Source organism: Leuciscus leuciscus, assembly GCF_965113295.1.
Source record: "Leuciscus leuciscus genome assembly, contig: SUPER_11_unloc_2, whole genome shotgun sequence".
NCBI lineage: Eukaryota > Metazoa > Chordata > Actinopteri > Cypriniformes > Leuciscidae > Leuciscus > Leuciscus leuciscus.
This window is the reverse complement of record NW_028118545.1, coordinates 475,106-488,218: the sequence shown is the minus strand read 5'-3', so window position 1 is coordinate 488,218 and position 13,113 is coordinate 475,106. Positions and strand designations below refer to the sequence as shown.

The 13,113-nt window shown below is 37.1% G+C and overlaps 1 protein-coding gene and 2 long non-coding RNA genes across 3 annotated transcripts in view; 1 reads left to right on the top strand and 2 right to left on the bottom strand.

Moving 5' to 3' along the window:
• LOC309510140 (NLR family CARD domain-containing protein 3-like) overlaps positions 1-5,455 on the bottom strand; it is a 46,501-nt gene extending 41,046 nt beyond the window's left edge. The window contains exons 1-4 of the mRNA XM_082191210.1: positions 5,370-5,455; positions 5,062-5,175; positions 2,087-2,194; positions 205-2,001 (exon numbers count right to left, since the gene is read on the bottom strand). Of these exons, the coding sequence (XP_082047336.1) occupies positions 205-2,001; positions 2,087-2,194; positions 5,062-5,175; positions 5,370-5,413 (2,063 nt within the window). The 5' untranslated portion in view covers positions 5,414-5,455. The remainder of the gene's footprint in view (positions 1-204; positions 2,002-2,086; positions 2,195-5,061; positions 5,176-5,369) is intronic.
• LOC309510129 overlaps positions 1-13,113 on the top strand; it is a 211,980-nt gene that overhangs the window by 74,321 nt on the left and 124,546 nt on the right. The window lies entirely within an intron of this gene.
• The window catches only part of LOC309510125, a 148,759-nt gene that overhangs the window by 98,195 nt on the left and 37,451 nt on the right, over positions 1-13,113 (bottom strand). The gene's annotated exons all lie outside the window — the stretch shown is intronic.

The following is a 13,113-nucleotide window of genomic DNA, read 5'->3' as shown; positions in this document are numbered from 1 at the left end:
TTGTATTGTTTCCCAATCACATCTCCCCGTCATTATTCACATCAATAAAATAGATTTAAAAAAATCTGAAAAACAATAAAATCAAGTATGCTGCCATATTGCTCCTATTACTGATACAATAAATGTTTGTATGTTTCTTAGATTTATGAGCTTTTTATTTTCTTTTGTTTTAACAGTAAAGTGATAGTTTTCACTGATACTTACTGAACTTTAATCACGGGCAGCAGCTTCTGAAGAACCTTCAGTTTTTCAGCTTTATTGTTTTCTCCAACAAATGTATTAATATCAAACTTCTCCAGACTCTTCTCTGATGTCAACAACACAAAAACTACAGCTGACCACTGAGATGAAGAGAGTCTGGCTTCACTTATTGTTCCAGATTTCAGATACTGTTGTATTTCCTCGACTAGTGACTGGTCGCCCAGTTCATTCAGACAGTGGAACAGACTGATGGATTTCTCTGGAGAGTCAATGGTCCTGATCTTCTCCTTGATGTAATCAACTGTTTTCTCATTGCTGTCAGACTTTATTCTTCTTCTCAGTGTCATTAGTCCCTGAAGGAGAATCTGATGAGACTCCACTGACAACCCCAGAAGGAAGCGCAGGAAAAGGTCCAGATGCCCATTTTTACTCTGTAGAGCCTCATTCACGGCTCTCTCATGGAGCTCAGAAAATGAAACATGTTTAAACTTAACTTGAAACCAGTCCTTTAATACAAACAACAAATCTGGTTCAGAGACTGGGTCAAATACATTCCTGTTGTTGTTTGTGAAGCAGAGGTGCACATATAAAGCTGCTAGATGTTCCTGAACACTCAGATGAACAAAGCAGAAGACTTTCGCCTGATACAGGCCTGACTCCTCTCTGAAGATCTGAGTGCACAATCCTGAGTACACTGATGCTTCTGTCACATCAATGTCACACTCTCTCAGGTCTTTCTCATAGAAGATCACATTGCCTTTCACAAGCTGCTGAAAAGCCACTTTTCCCAGTTTGAGGATCATGTCTTCATCTGTCAGGTTCTTCTCATAGTCTTTCTCCTGTTTGATGTTGGACTGAAGGATCAGGAAGTGTGTGTACATTTGAGTGAGAGTCTTGGGAATCTCTCCACTCTCTGCTTCACTCAACATCTTCTCTAGAACAGTGGCTGAGATCCAGCAGAACACTGGGATGTGGCACATGATGTAGAGGCTCCTTGATGACTTCAGGTGTGAGATGATTGTATTGGCCAGACTCTGATCACTGATTCTCTTCCTGAAGTATTCCTCCTTCTGTGGCTCATTGAAGCCTCGTACCTCTGTCACTCGATGGACACACTCAGAGGGGACGAGATCGGCTGCTGCTGGTCTAGAGGTGATCCAGATCAGAGCAGAGGGAAGCAGATTCCCCGCAATGAGGTTCGTCAGCAGTACGTCCACTGAGGCTGATTCACTTACATCACAAAACCTCACATCACTCTGAAAATCCAGAGACAGACGACACTCATCCAGACCATCAAAGATGAACAACACTTTATATTTGTCACTGGATATTTCCATTTCTTTTGTTTCAGGGAAAAACACATGAAGAAGATCTGAAAGACTGAGTGTTTTGTCCTTCATCAAATTGATCTCTCTGAAAGGTAGTGGAAATATGAGCTGGACGTCCTGATTCACTTTGCCTTCAGCCCAGTCTAGGATGAACTTCTGCACAGAGACTGTTTTTCCAATGCCAGCGACTCCCTTTGTCAGCACAGTTGTGATGGGTTTGTTTTGTCCAGGTAAAGGTTTAAAGATGTCATTGCATTTGATGGGTTTGTCCTCTGTTGCTGCTCTCCTGGATTGTGTCTCAATCTGTCTCACCTCATGTTCATTACAGATCTCTCCACTGTCACCCTCTGTGATGTAGAGCTCTGTGTAGATCTCATTCAGGAGTGTTGGGTTTCCCTGCTTTGCTGTTCCCTCATTCAGACGCTTAAACTTCTCCATCAGTTTTGATCTAAATGTGTTCAGGACTTCATGGCTGTAAAATTAAAATAACATGGTATTACATAAGTTAAATATATAGAGTAAAATGTTGTATTTGTTTACCTGTTTGTTTACTTTACCTGACACTAGCATCCCTGCTTTCATTAAAGTCCTGTAGTTGATTCATAGGCTGGTCATTCTTCTTACAGGCGGGTTTTGTTACTGTTGATCTTTGTGGTGGGATTGACCTTAAACATCATGAAGAGAATCAAGAATCAGACATATTGGTGGATTTGTTTTATATTACCTTAATAATTCACTGTCAACCTCCTAAAACAGATAATAAGTAAATGCACTTATTAATAAATCAACTGCTCAAGGCCACAACTGTAATAATACTAAAAACAAAAAATATAAAAAAAAAACGTTTGTCAAGACAAACTTTGTGTTAGCTTGAGAAAGCTTTTTATATATTGTAAATATTATATTAAAATAATATATTATTGATTGATTGCTTATAATTTAACATCATGTCAGTTGTCAGAGCTATTTTAATGGTGAGAATAAAAGTAGCAAAATATAAAAAGAGAAATAAACTAAAAACTAAATTTACAAATGTTTTTAAACTAATTCAGCCTCACTTAATAAAAAAAAAAATCTATTAATACGAATCAACAGAATAAAAACAGAGTCCTAGAAGAGTTAAAACCATCGCATTCCTTTAAAATCTGCTTTAAAGATAGTGGACTCTGTCATAAGAGGCATAAAGGAGGATCTTCAACTGATAACAAAACCTTGTGCCTATTTGGCAATATGTGCAGATGATATGGTCCCAGTGATTATCAGAGTAGAAACAATGTTTTCTACCAACAACAGGATTAATTTCATAAAGTTTAAAGGTCATATGATGCGATTTCTTGTTTTCCTTTTTCTTTAGTGTGTTATGTAGCTGTTAGTGCAAGTATAAGATCTGCAGAGTTACAAAGCTCAAAGTGTAAAACCTTAAGAGATATTCTTTATAAAAGTTATAAAGGCTCAGCCACGCCTTCCTAAAACTCTTCTTTCAAACTCGCCCCAACAAATCTAGGTCAGAGAGTGGGGGCAGAGTTTCATAAATAAATGTATACGCAAAGAAAGAAGGCGTAACTTTTGTTCTCGCTGTATTATTGTTGCCGCCAGCGCCGCCATGTCGTGGAGACACTGTGTTTTTCGCTGCGAAAGCCAAACTAAATGAGTTTGGCCTTCCAAAAGAGGACACAATTAGAAAACAATGCTTAAACTTTATTTACAACTGTTCCAGAACAGTACAACTAAAATATTCGACTGTGTGATGCGCAATTTTCAGAGGACTGTTTCCAGACCCTGCGAGAGTACAAGGCAGGCCGTGCACAAAGCTGATTCTAAAAAGTGGGGCAATTCCATATTTGCTTGTACATTCTGGCGCTTCTGACTCACACACGTAAGTAAGTATGTTTTTTTTATATTTTAAGAATTTGCTACTGACTATTCAAAAATCTCTTTCATTCAAATATTTAAATGTCTTTAAGAAATGTTATAGCCTACCTGAGATCAGTCTGTGTATCGTCATTCTTAAAATCTATTGGATGACCCATAGACCCGTCACTCCTCGAAGACACACAGCTGGGCGCTGGTTCTGATCTCTCCTGCTGAACTGAACTATAACAGAACAGATTTAATTAGTTTTTGATGATAATCATCATATGCAAGATCTTCATACTGTTTGGATGAAAAGCACTTGAGGAGGGTTTAGACATTGTTTTCAAGAAATTCATTTAAAACAGACATCTCTTTTATTATGGGCCTATACAAGGTTATTTCATTTGGAAATATGTTCAGATGATATGGTCCCATGAATTGTCTGAGTAGAAACAATGTTGTAACTTTTGTTCTCGCTGTATTATTGTTGCCGCCAGCGCCGCCATGCAAATATGATCGCTCATCTTGGACATCTGCATTTTCCGGATCAGAATCGATCTCGAATTGATAAGGTAGTTCTGACATGATCACATGCCTTTATTGCTTCTGGAGCTGATGTTCCAAATATGGTAAGGGGCGAGACATTTCCGTCACACGCTTGAAGGGGTGGTTGATTATGATTTCACTTTTTTAACTTTAGTTAGTGTGTAATGTTGAAGACGAAGTCCTTAAAAAATGCTAATCAATGAATAGAAGATAACACATAAGCTACCTAAATTCATCAACTAACCATTCAGAAATGTACTGTTGCATTCTACATTTTGTCACTTCTTGAGTCTCTCCATTATTGTCTGACTCTGGTTTGAACATAAACATTGACATTTTCAGTGCATGTCTGTGTGAGGTCAAAGGATATAAAATATCTGTGGGGTATTTTGAGCTAAAACTTCACATACACACACTGGGGACATTAAAGACTTATTTTACATCTTGTGAAAAGAGCATTATACCACCCCTTTAAGGTTATCGGGCCAATCACAATGTACTGGCTAGCTGGCCAATCAGAGCACGCCACGCTTTTCAGAACGATGAGCTTTGTAAAAATCAACACATTTCAGAAAGGCGGGGCATAGAGAAGCAACAATAATGTACAGTATGTGTAGAATAATGAGTATGTTTGTTTTTTAACCTAAAACCGCATAAACACATTGCATTACACCAAATAATGTTATTTTTAGAACCGTCATATGACCCCTTTAATTGTATTACATTGATACCATCTGTTGGTCATTTTTGGAGGAGTCATTTTGGAGGAGGTTATAATGGGTTTGAGGTCAGAATATAGAATAGGGTATTTTTATGAGCTCTGAATATACATGTAAGGCCACAGCAGCACTGCTGCACATTACCTGCAATTCCACAACGCCCAGGTACCAACAAAAAGGACTACATTTAAAATGACCACTAAAGTTGGGTGTTTCAAATAATATAAGCATCTCTTTCAATAAAATGCTATTTATCTGATTCCAAGCCATGAAATTGGAACACTCATAGATATGTCTCTCTTGCATCAGGTGAAGACAATGTCTATTATGAATATCATAAATACAAAATACAAAATACAAAACACCATAATATTAAAATGTTAATCATGTCTTTAAGAAATGTTGTAGCCTACCTGAGATCAGCCTGTGTATTGTCATTCTTAAAATCTATTAGATGACCCATAGACCCGTCACTCCTCGAAGACACACAGCTGGGCGCTGGTTCTGATCTCTCCTGCTGAACTGAACTATAACAGAACAGATTTAATTAGTTTTTGATGATAATCATCATATGCAAGATCTTCTTACTGTTTGGATGAAAAGCACTTGAGGAGGGTTTAGACATTGTTTTCAAGAACTTCATTTAAAACAGACATCTCTTTTATTATGGGTCTATAAAGGGTTATTTAATATATTTATTTAATGTATTAATTTAAAGTACCTGCAAACTGGAGAAAAATCTTCAACTCTGGATTTGTGCGTCATCCATGATGAAGCTGAACAGTTGAAACAGTCTGATCTCCACTGACACTGGATGTAAATGACGAACAAACACTAAACTAAAGTAATTAAACTTAATTAAACATCTTTATCAATGATCTGATCATGAGAGTTGGAGGTAAATAGATAATGACATCGATGCGTTCACTCAAAAAAGTAATTTGAAAAATCATCACATAGCCTAACTTACAGCACGATACACAAAAGAAACCCTGTTCCTTTACTACAGGATGAAAAATGTCAAACACGTCCTTTCAGAAAAAAAGTATTAATGTGGACGTCACCTGTAAAGGGCCTCAAGACATAAAAAGTCCCCTTGATCCATATTTAGTCTAGATATCCAACCGATTCACAAACTCCTCCATCTTTTCCATCAAGTAGCTAGTACACACATTCCTGTCTACGGTTTTATAAAAGTTTCTGTGAAATACTTACTACTATTTTGTATCGGAACTTAGGAATCGACTGTCTGATTACATGGCGAAACATCAGCTTCCCTTTCAAGGGAACTCGAGCTGCGTCGAGACGCGGTGGGAACGCCCTGCGTGATTGCGTCGTGAAGCACGTGTATAACCAGTCCAATGGAAAGACGAGACGTAATAGGCAGGTGAGATGGTGCTCGATGCAGAGCCAAATGGGAGGAGCTAGAGCTCGAGCTCCCCCTTTTCTGGAGCTCCAGCTCCACCTTGCTAAATTTAGTGAGCGGGGATTCGCTGCAGCGTCAAATGGGAGGAGCTAGAGTTCTAGCTCACCCTTGCTGGATCTAGTGCGAGTTCAACCGTGATGGAGGAAGGACAAGTTTGTTTTGATGCGCAAGATGCTGGCATACATCATATTGTATTTTTCTCTAATATTTGTCGTGATTGATTAAATATTTATCGTTTCTGTGACAAACGCGTAAAAACACCTAATAAGAACATTGCTCACACTGTGTGTGTGTGTCTGTTTCTAAAAACGGTTGAAACGTATCTAAGTAGCCTATTATTTTATCTTTATAACGGTTTCGTTGTTTTCCTCACTTTTAAAGCTGCTTTGGACAAAAGCGTCTGCTATGATTATGTAAATTACTAGACTTAAAAGGCAATGTGAAAGCTTAGATAGTGCACCCCTATTTATTTTTTGTCCACCGCATTTACGTGTGTGTTATTTGTGAATTAATCTAAATCATCTGATTAATTTATGAAATAAAAAATAATAAGACTAGGTACCTAATCTGCCCTTTTTGTAGAAGTAAAAGCATACTCCAACAGGCCAGTTGTAATTATTATTATTTTTAATTATATGTAGTTATTTTTAAATTAATTAAACTAAAGAAATAAGAAATAAAAATGTCTCAAATAAAAATGTATATTTACTGTACCAAACACCACTTTCAATACACAATAGTCTTTATGCTTTGTCCTCCAATAAAGTGTTTAATAAAGTAAAGTTGATAAAGTAGCATAAAGAAAAATGAGATTCAAGATAAATAAAAATGTGTCTTCAAAAATACGTTAACATCATATGAATCCATTCACAGCTGCTGAAGCCACAAAACGAGTGCCAGAGAATCATATTCAGTCACCTACAGAAAACAGATTTGATATTGTGTTGGAAAATAATGATTCATTATCACAGCTAAACTGGTTTCTTGCTCTTCCCTGTACGTCTCTATCATGTTCGTGTTCTTCTTCCTCATCTAAACAGTTTGTTCAGTTGAAGAACAGAAGATGTGATCACTGATGTGGTGTAGCTTTTTCTCAACCAGAGGAAGAAGTCTCAACATCCCATTGTCAGGCGTTCTCCAGTGCTGGTCTGAAAGTAAAACAAAAAACACAAACCATTCAAATGAAGTTGTTTAATGGACAGTCGGGTCAGCTTATGTTCTGCGTTATTTAAAGCAGTGATGGTTTACTCTGGCCCTCAGCGTCCACTGTCCTGCAGATTTAGCTCCAACCTCAAACCCTCCTGCCTATTGTCTAAAAGTAAACCTGAAGACTTTGGTTCAAATTTTCAGATGTGCTCGATTAGGGTTGGAGGTTAACTCTTAATTAACCTCAAAAAGTAGAATGCAAAGGGCCAGAATTGCCTGTTCCTTACATAAATTTACAAAGCAGCAGTCAGTACATTATATAATATACACATTGAAGTGTTATATATAATATTGCAGCACATAATATAAGCGAAGTACTGAACAAAAACAGTTATATCAACAGCAACCTATTTTAAAAGATTTTTAAGAAAGGCATGGTCTCTTTTGAGCCTTTGCCAGTGATGCTTGATTTCTTTCCAGACAACATACTCTTCTGTGAATTGTTTCAAGAGCTTCACTTGGTCAAAAACCAAGTGATAACCTGTACAATGTAAAATTGTCAACATCACAGTAAATTGACCGGTGTTGATTTTCCAGTGTTACAATAAAGTATTAAAATAAAGTGTTGAATCAACACTAAACAGATTGGGTTTAACACCAGAAGTGTCCATTTTAAATAAGAGTTGGTGTCATTTTGCGTTGTTGCAAACATAACTCTCTTTTAGAGTTAACCAAGCCACACCTCCGTTTACGTGCAACCGTCGTTTTGACTGAACCAGAGTCCAGACCACATGCGAACGCCATTTTACTTGTGGAAGAGTCAAGCGTGGGGTAAGTCTAATACTTTAACTTGATAGTAATACAGATAAATCAGACTGTAAATTGATTTCAATGTATACAGTTTATTAGTTTAATCTATTATTCGATCACAAATCACTGTAATAATGAATAATTATCATTAGACAGCCAACGAGCTCTGACGTCTGATTTTTGTATTTTGATTTTTGCCAATGTCATGCCACTTTATAAATGATGTAAAGGTAGTAAAGCCTCGATTAAGCTTAGTTTTGTCTATCATCACGTCTCGCGCACTGTAATTGTTTTTATGCACGTTCACAGGCATTTTCTTTCTGAGCACACTCGACAAAGCCTAAAGTTTTGCGCACGCGAAGCACAGGCCATTTTACAAGGTGAACTGTTGAATTTCTAGAGTGTTCTACCAGTAACGTTAAATTGGCCTATCAGGAAGATCACTGGACTAAAACTAATTGTTATGATTTTAATTTGAATATTCTTTCGTTGACCGTGGTTCTGTGATAGTCGTGGTTCTGAACTGTGGTAACGTTAAGTTTATCATGTTGTGAAATGATTGATCTGCGTGGTATTATTTTCTGCCAAATATGGGTGTCAAACGCAATTAATTTAAAATTTTGTAGTGAATTAAAGCTCTCAGTTGCCTTTTAAGGAACGAAATCCAGTAATATTTGTTAGTGTTCGCTCTAACACTGTGTGGAACACTCGTCGTGAAATATAGGTAACGTTAGAAATAAGGCACAGCTCTTCACTCATCTCCCTAGGGCTGAAAAATGTAGTCGACATTATCGATAAACGTCAAAACAGAAATTGTCGACAGATATTTTCAACTAATAACGCCTGCAATAACGCAGTTTAACCATTGGGACGCTGTAGTGCAAGGCTGTATTGCAGCTGATGCAATAGAAGATGGCGGTTGAAGCTTTTAATGGTGCTGCTTTATTTAATATAGATTTGTGAGGCCAAGATGGCGGCGGTGTAGGTGGTAGTGTTTCTTTGCTCTTCAGGGAAATAAAGGTGAAGTGGTGATATAACCTATTAATCGGACTGGTGATAACGTGAAAAAAATACGTGAAAACGTTATATGATTCTGATTTGACATCTTTATGCATGGGAAAAAGAGGCAAGAAGAAAGTTAAACAAGTTTGGCTTGACACCATGTCTTCCGACGCATCTGGCTCAACTGATCAATTTGAGAATTCAGCATCAGCCTCGAGTAGTGCTGGATTTAAACTTAAGAAAGATACCGAATCACAGTGGTTTGACACATCCAAATTTCGACAATGAGGTTGTTGTCACATCCCTCTCGGATACTCCTCAGAGGCCAGCTGCTAAAAAAACTAAACACGCAGAATCTAACGTTAGTGGAAACGGGAATGAGAATGTCTTGGCGGCTATTCGTGAGCTTGATTCTAAATTAGACAAAACGTTCCAGAAGATTTCGGCGATTGAAACTACCACCGAGGCAACTTCCAAACAAGTCAAAAGTCTAACAGCGACGGTACAACAGCTTATTTTGGATGTTGGCGTGCATAAAGAGGCTCTCGATCATATGGAATCTGAGGTCCACGCTCTGAGAAAGGAAAACAAATCACTGAAAGCAAGTGTACAGGAGTGTAGACGTTACAGTTGGCGATGGTTTCTAAAGTTGCACAGCGTTGCGGAAAAAGACAATGAGGATGTCCGAAGTGTGGTCCTCAACATCTTAGGGAAGATTGCTCCTGGAGTCGGAGACGGGCTACAGGACAGTGTCGATGTCGTTCATCGTCTGGGTCCGAAGCGGACGGATGGAAAGACCAGATCGATCATAATTCTCTTCTCACAGCGCCGCATTCGTGACATCATTTGTAGTGCTGCTAAAGGTTGCAAGTTTCTAACTGACAATAAACTGCGTCTCTCGGAGCCGCTGTCTCCTGAAGATAGAGCAGCGCGGGACAAGCTGTGGCCTCTTGTGAAGGCGGCAAGGGAGGAGGGCAAGAAGGCAACCTTTCGCAACTCATTTGCTTTGATTGATGGGAAACAAATCTTCTATGCTGATGTCGTGTAAGCCAAGCTGCTGCTTGCACTGGTTACTTTTTCATGCAAAAATCGAAAAGATGAAACTTGACGACTAACAATATAAACTGTGCAAAAACTTTTAAGTTGTGCACAAATAGGAACTAGTTTTGTTCTTCTTTAATTATTGTTACCTTTACTATTAATCTCCTTATTTGTTTATCACCTCGATAACATGTGCTTTGGTTATTATCCACCTCTCCCTTTACATTCTGGTAGCTAGTCTAAAGAAAGTAACTTTTTTGTTGTTTTTTCTCATTTTGTTTAGGGGTTCTTGTTATGGAATATTTGTTTAACTCCTTGTCGATTGTAACTTCAAATTTTCAAATAGTTTTGTAAAAGAAGTGCAGCTGATCTTATCTTTCTTCAAGAAATTCATTCAGGGGAAACAGATGTTAAATTTTGGAGAACGCAATGGGGAAGCTCAATTTTCTTTAGCCATGGCAGCAGCCACTCGGCTGGGACTGCTATAATGTTACATAGATTTAAAGGGACTGTATTAGAAACTGTATGTTCTGATGAAGGCAGATGGGTTTGTGCTGTAATTAAACAAGATAACGCCACCTTTATAGCTTGTTGTGTATATGGACACAACTCTCGTGCATCCAATAGAGTAATGTTCTCTCATCTAGTGGACAAGCTTAAAAAGTTACACAAAAAATATAATAATGTTTATTTTATTTTGGGGGGAGATTTGAATGAATGTATGGACGATCACCTGGATAGATACCCCCCTAGACTTGATAGCAGGATGAATAATGATCTAATTTTTTTCCTGTGCTCCGATCTCTCTCTTACTGATGCATGGCGGTTCTTTAATCCTTCTACAAAAGATTTTACCTGGTCCAATAGAAGTTTATCTCTTAGATCTAGGATTGACTTTTTTCTAATTTCATCTTCTATCCTTAAATATGTAAAAGATGTTTCTCATGTCACTGCCCCGTTATCAGATCATAAATTAGTTGCAATAAAATTGAGTGACATCAATGATAACCCGAGAATGAGGGGCTATTGGAAACTTAATAATACCTTGTTACAAGACAAACAATTTAATAATAGTATCATCAATCTTACCAAAGAATTATTTACCGGATCAACCAGAGATTATAAAAAAAAACTGGGAGTTCTTTAAATATAAAGCTAGATATATTGCAGTTAAAAGAAGTAAGGAACTTAAAAATATTAAACATAAAACCGATTCAGAGTTGGTTAATAGACTTAATGTTTTACTAGCTAAAGATAAGATTACAGAAGAAGATATGGAAATAAAAAAAATTAAATCTGGAATTCGACAGCTTATTTAGAGATGGCCAAAGGTGCATATATTAGATCTCGAGCGAAATGGCTTGAGGAGGGGGAGAAGAATTCTAACTATTTTTTTGCCTTGGAAAAAAGAAACGGTCAGAGGAAAGCTCTTTCAGCACTTAACATCGATGGAGTAACCTCTAAAGACCCTAAAGAAATATCAGAATTTGTTAGCAAATTTTACAGCAATCTTTATACATCTGAATTTAACTATGACAGCTGTGAAAAATTTATTAATACAATTAAACACCGTATACCAATTATTGATCGTGAGTTTAGTCGAATTTGTGACGCTGATTTGTCAATAGAGGAAATTAATCAAGCTCTGCACTCAATGAAAATAGGTAAATCCCCTGGTATTGACGGGCTTTCAGTAGAATTCCATCTTCACTTTTGGGAGTTTATTAAATTGCCTTTATTTCATATGTATAAGGAATGCATCAGTCAGGGAGAGATGACCTCTACAATGAAACAGGGAGTTATATCCCTTATACCCAAGTCAAGCAAGGACCCTTTATTAATTGACAATTGGCGGCCTATTACTCTTTTAACATTAGATTATAAAATGTTAGCCTCTGTTTATGCTAAAAGATTACGTACTGGTCTAAATAACATTATTTCAGAATCTCAGTCGAGCTTCATGAAAGGCCGTCACATATCTAATAATATAAGGTTAGTATTAGATGTGCTAGATTACTCTAATTTAATTCACTCAGACGGTCTCATACTTTTTCTTGATTTTCAAAAAGCTTTTGATTCCTTAGAACACAAATTTCTTTTTCGCACTCTAGAGTTATTTGGATTCGGTAAATCATTTATTGATACTGTAACCATGTTTTATAGAGATATTAACAGCTCAGTGATCGTTAACTTTGATACATCCAAAAGGTTTTACATCCATCGTGGAATCAGACAGGGCTGTCCAATCTCCCCGTTTTTATTTCTTTTAGCCACTGAACTACTTTGTCTAAGGATTAACCAAAATGAAAGTTTGACAGGAATCTCTATATTTGATCGAGAGTTTAAAATTGCACAGTTAGCTGACGACACCACACTATTCTTGGAGGATAAAAAACAGTTACCTAATGCTCTGGAATTGGTGGAACAATTTTCTTGTGCTTCGGGTCTAAAACGTAATATTTCGAAATGTGAAATGATCTCAATTCATGATATAGATGAGACATCATTGGAGGGGATCCCTGTTAAAAACTGTGTAAAATATCTAGGTATCCATATCACTAAAAATCCAGTTACCAGACATCTTTTAAACTTTTCTGATAAAATGACAAAAACTAAAAACGTCTTTAACATCTGGCTTCAGAGAGATCTTTCATTATACGGTAGAGTCCTTTTCTCTAAGGTGGAAGGGCTCTCTCGCTTTGTATACCCTGCTCTTTCTTTGTTTATCAATGATAAAGCTATAAGGGAAATTAACAAAATATTTTTGGATTTTATTTGGAAAAATAGGCCTCACAAATTGAAAAAAGTAGTACTCTCTAATTCCAGAGGTGAAGGTGGCCTTGACTTTTTAGATTTTGCTGATACTATAAACACCTTTAAAGTAAACTGGCTGAAAAGATGCCTTGTGAATCCAGTGTCGTTATGGTTTTTCATTCCTAATAATATCTTCAACAAACTCGGTGGCCTGTCTTTCCTATTAAAGTGTAACTTTTTATCTAGCAAGTTACCCATCTCCTTATCTAACTTTCATCAGCAATGC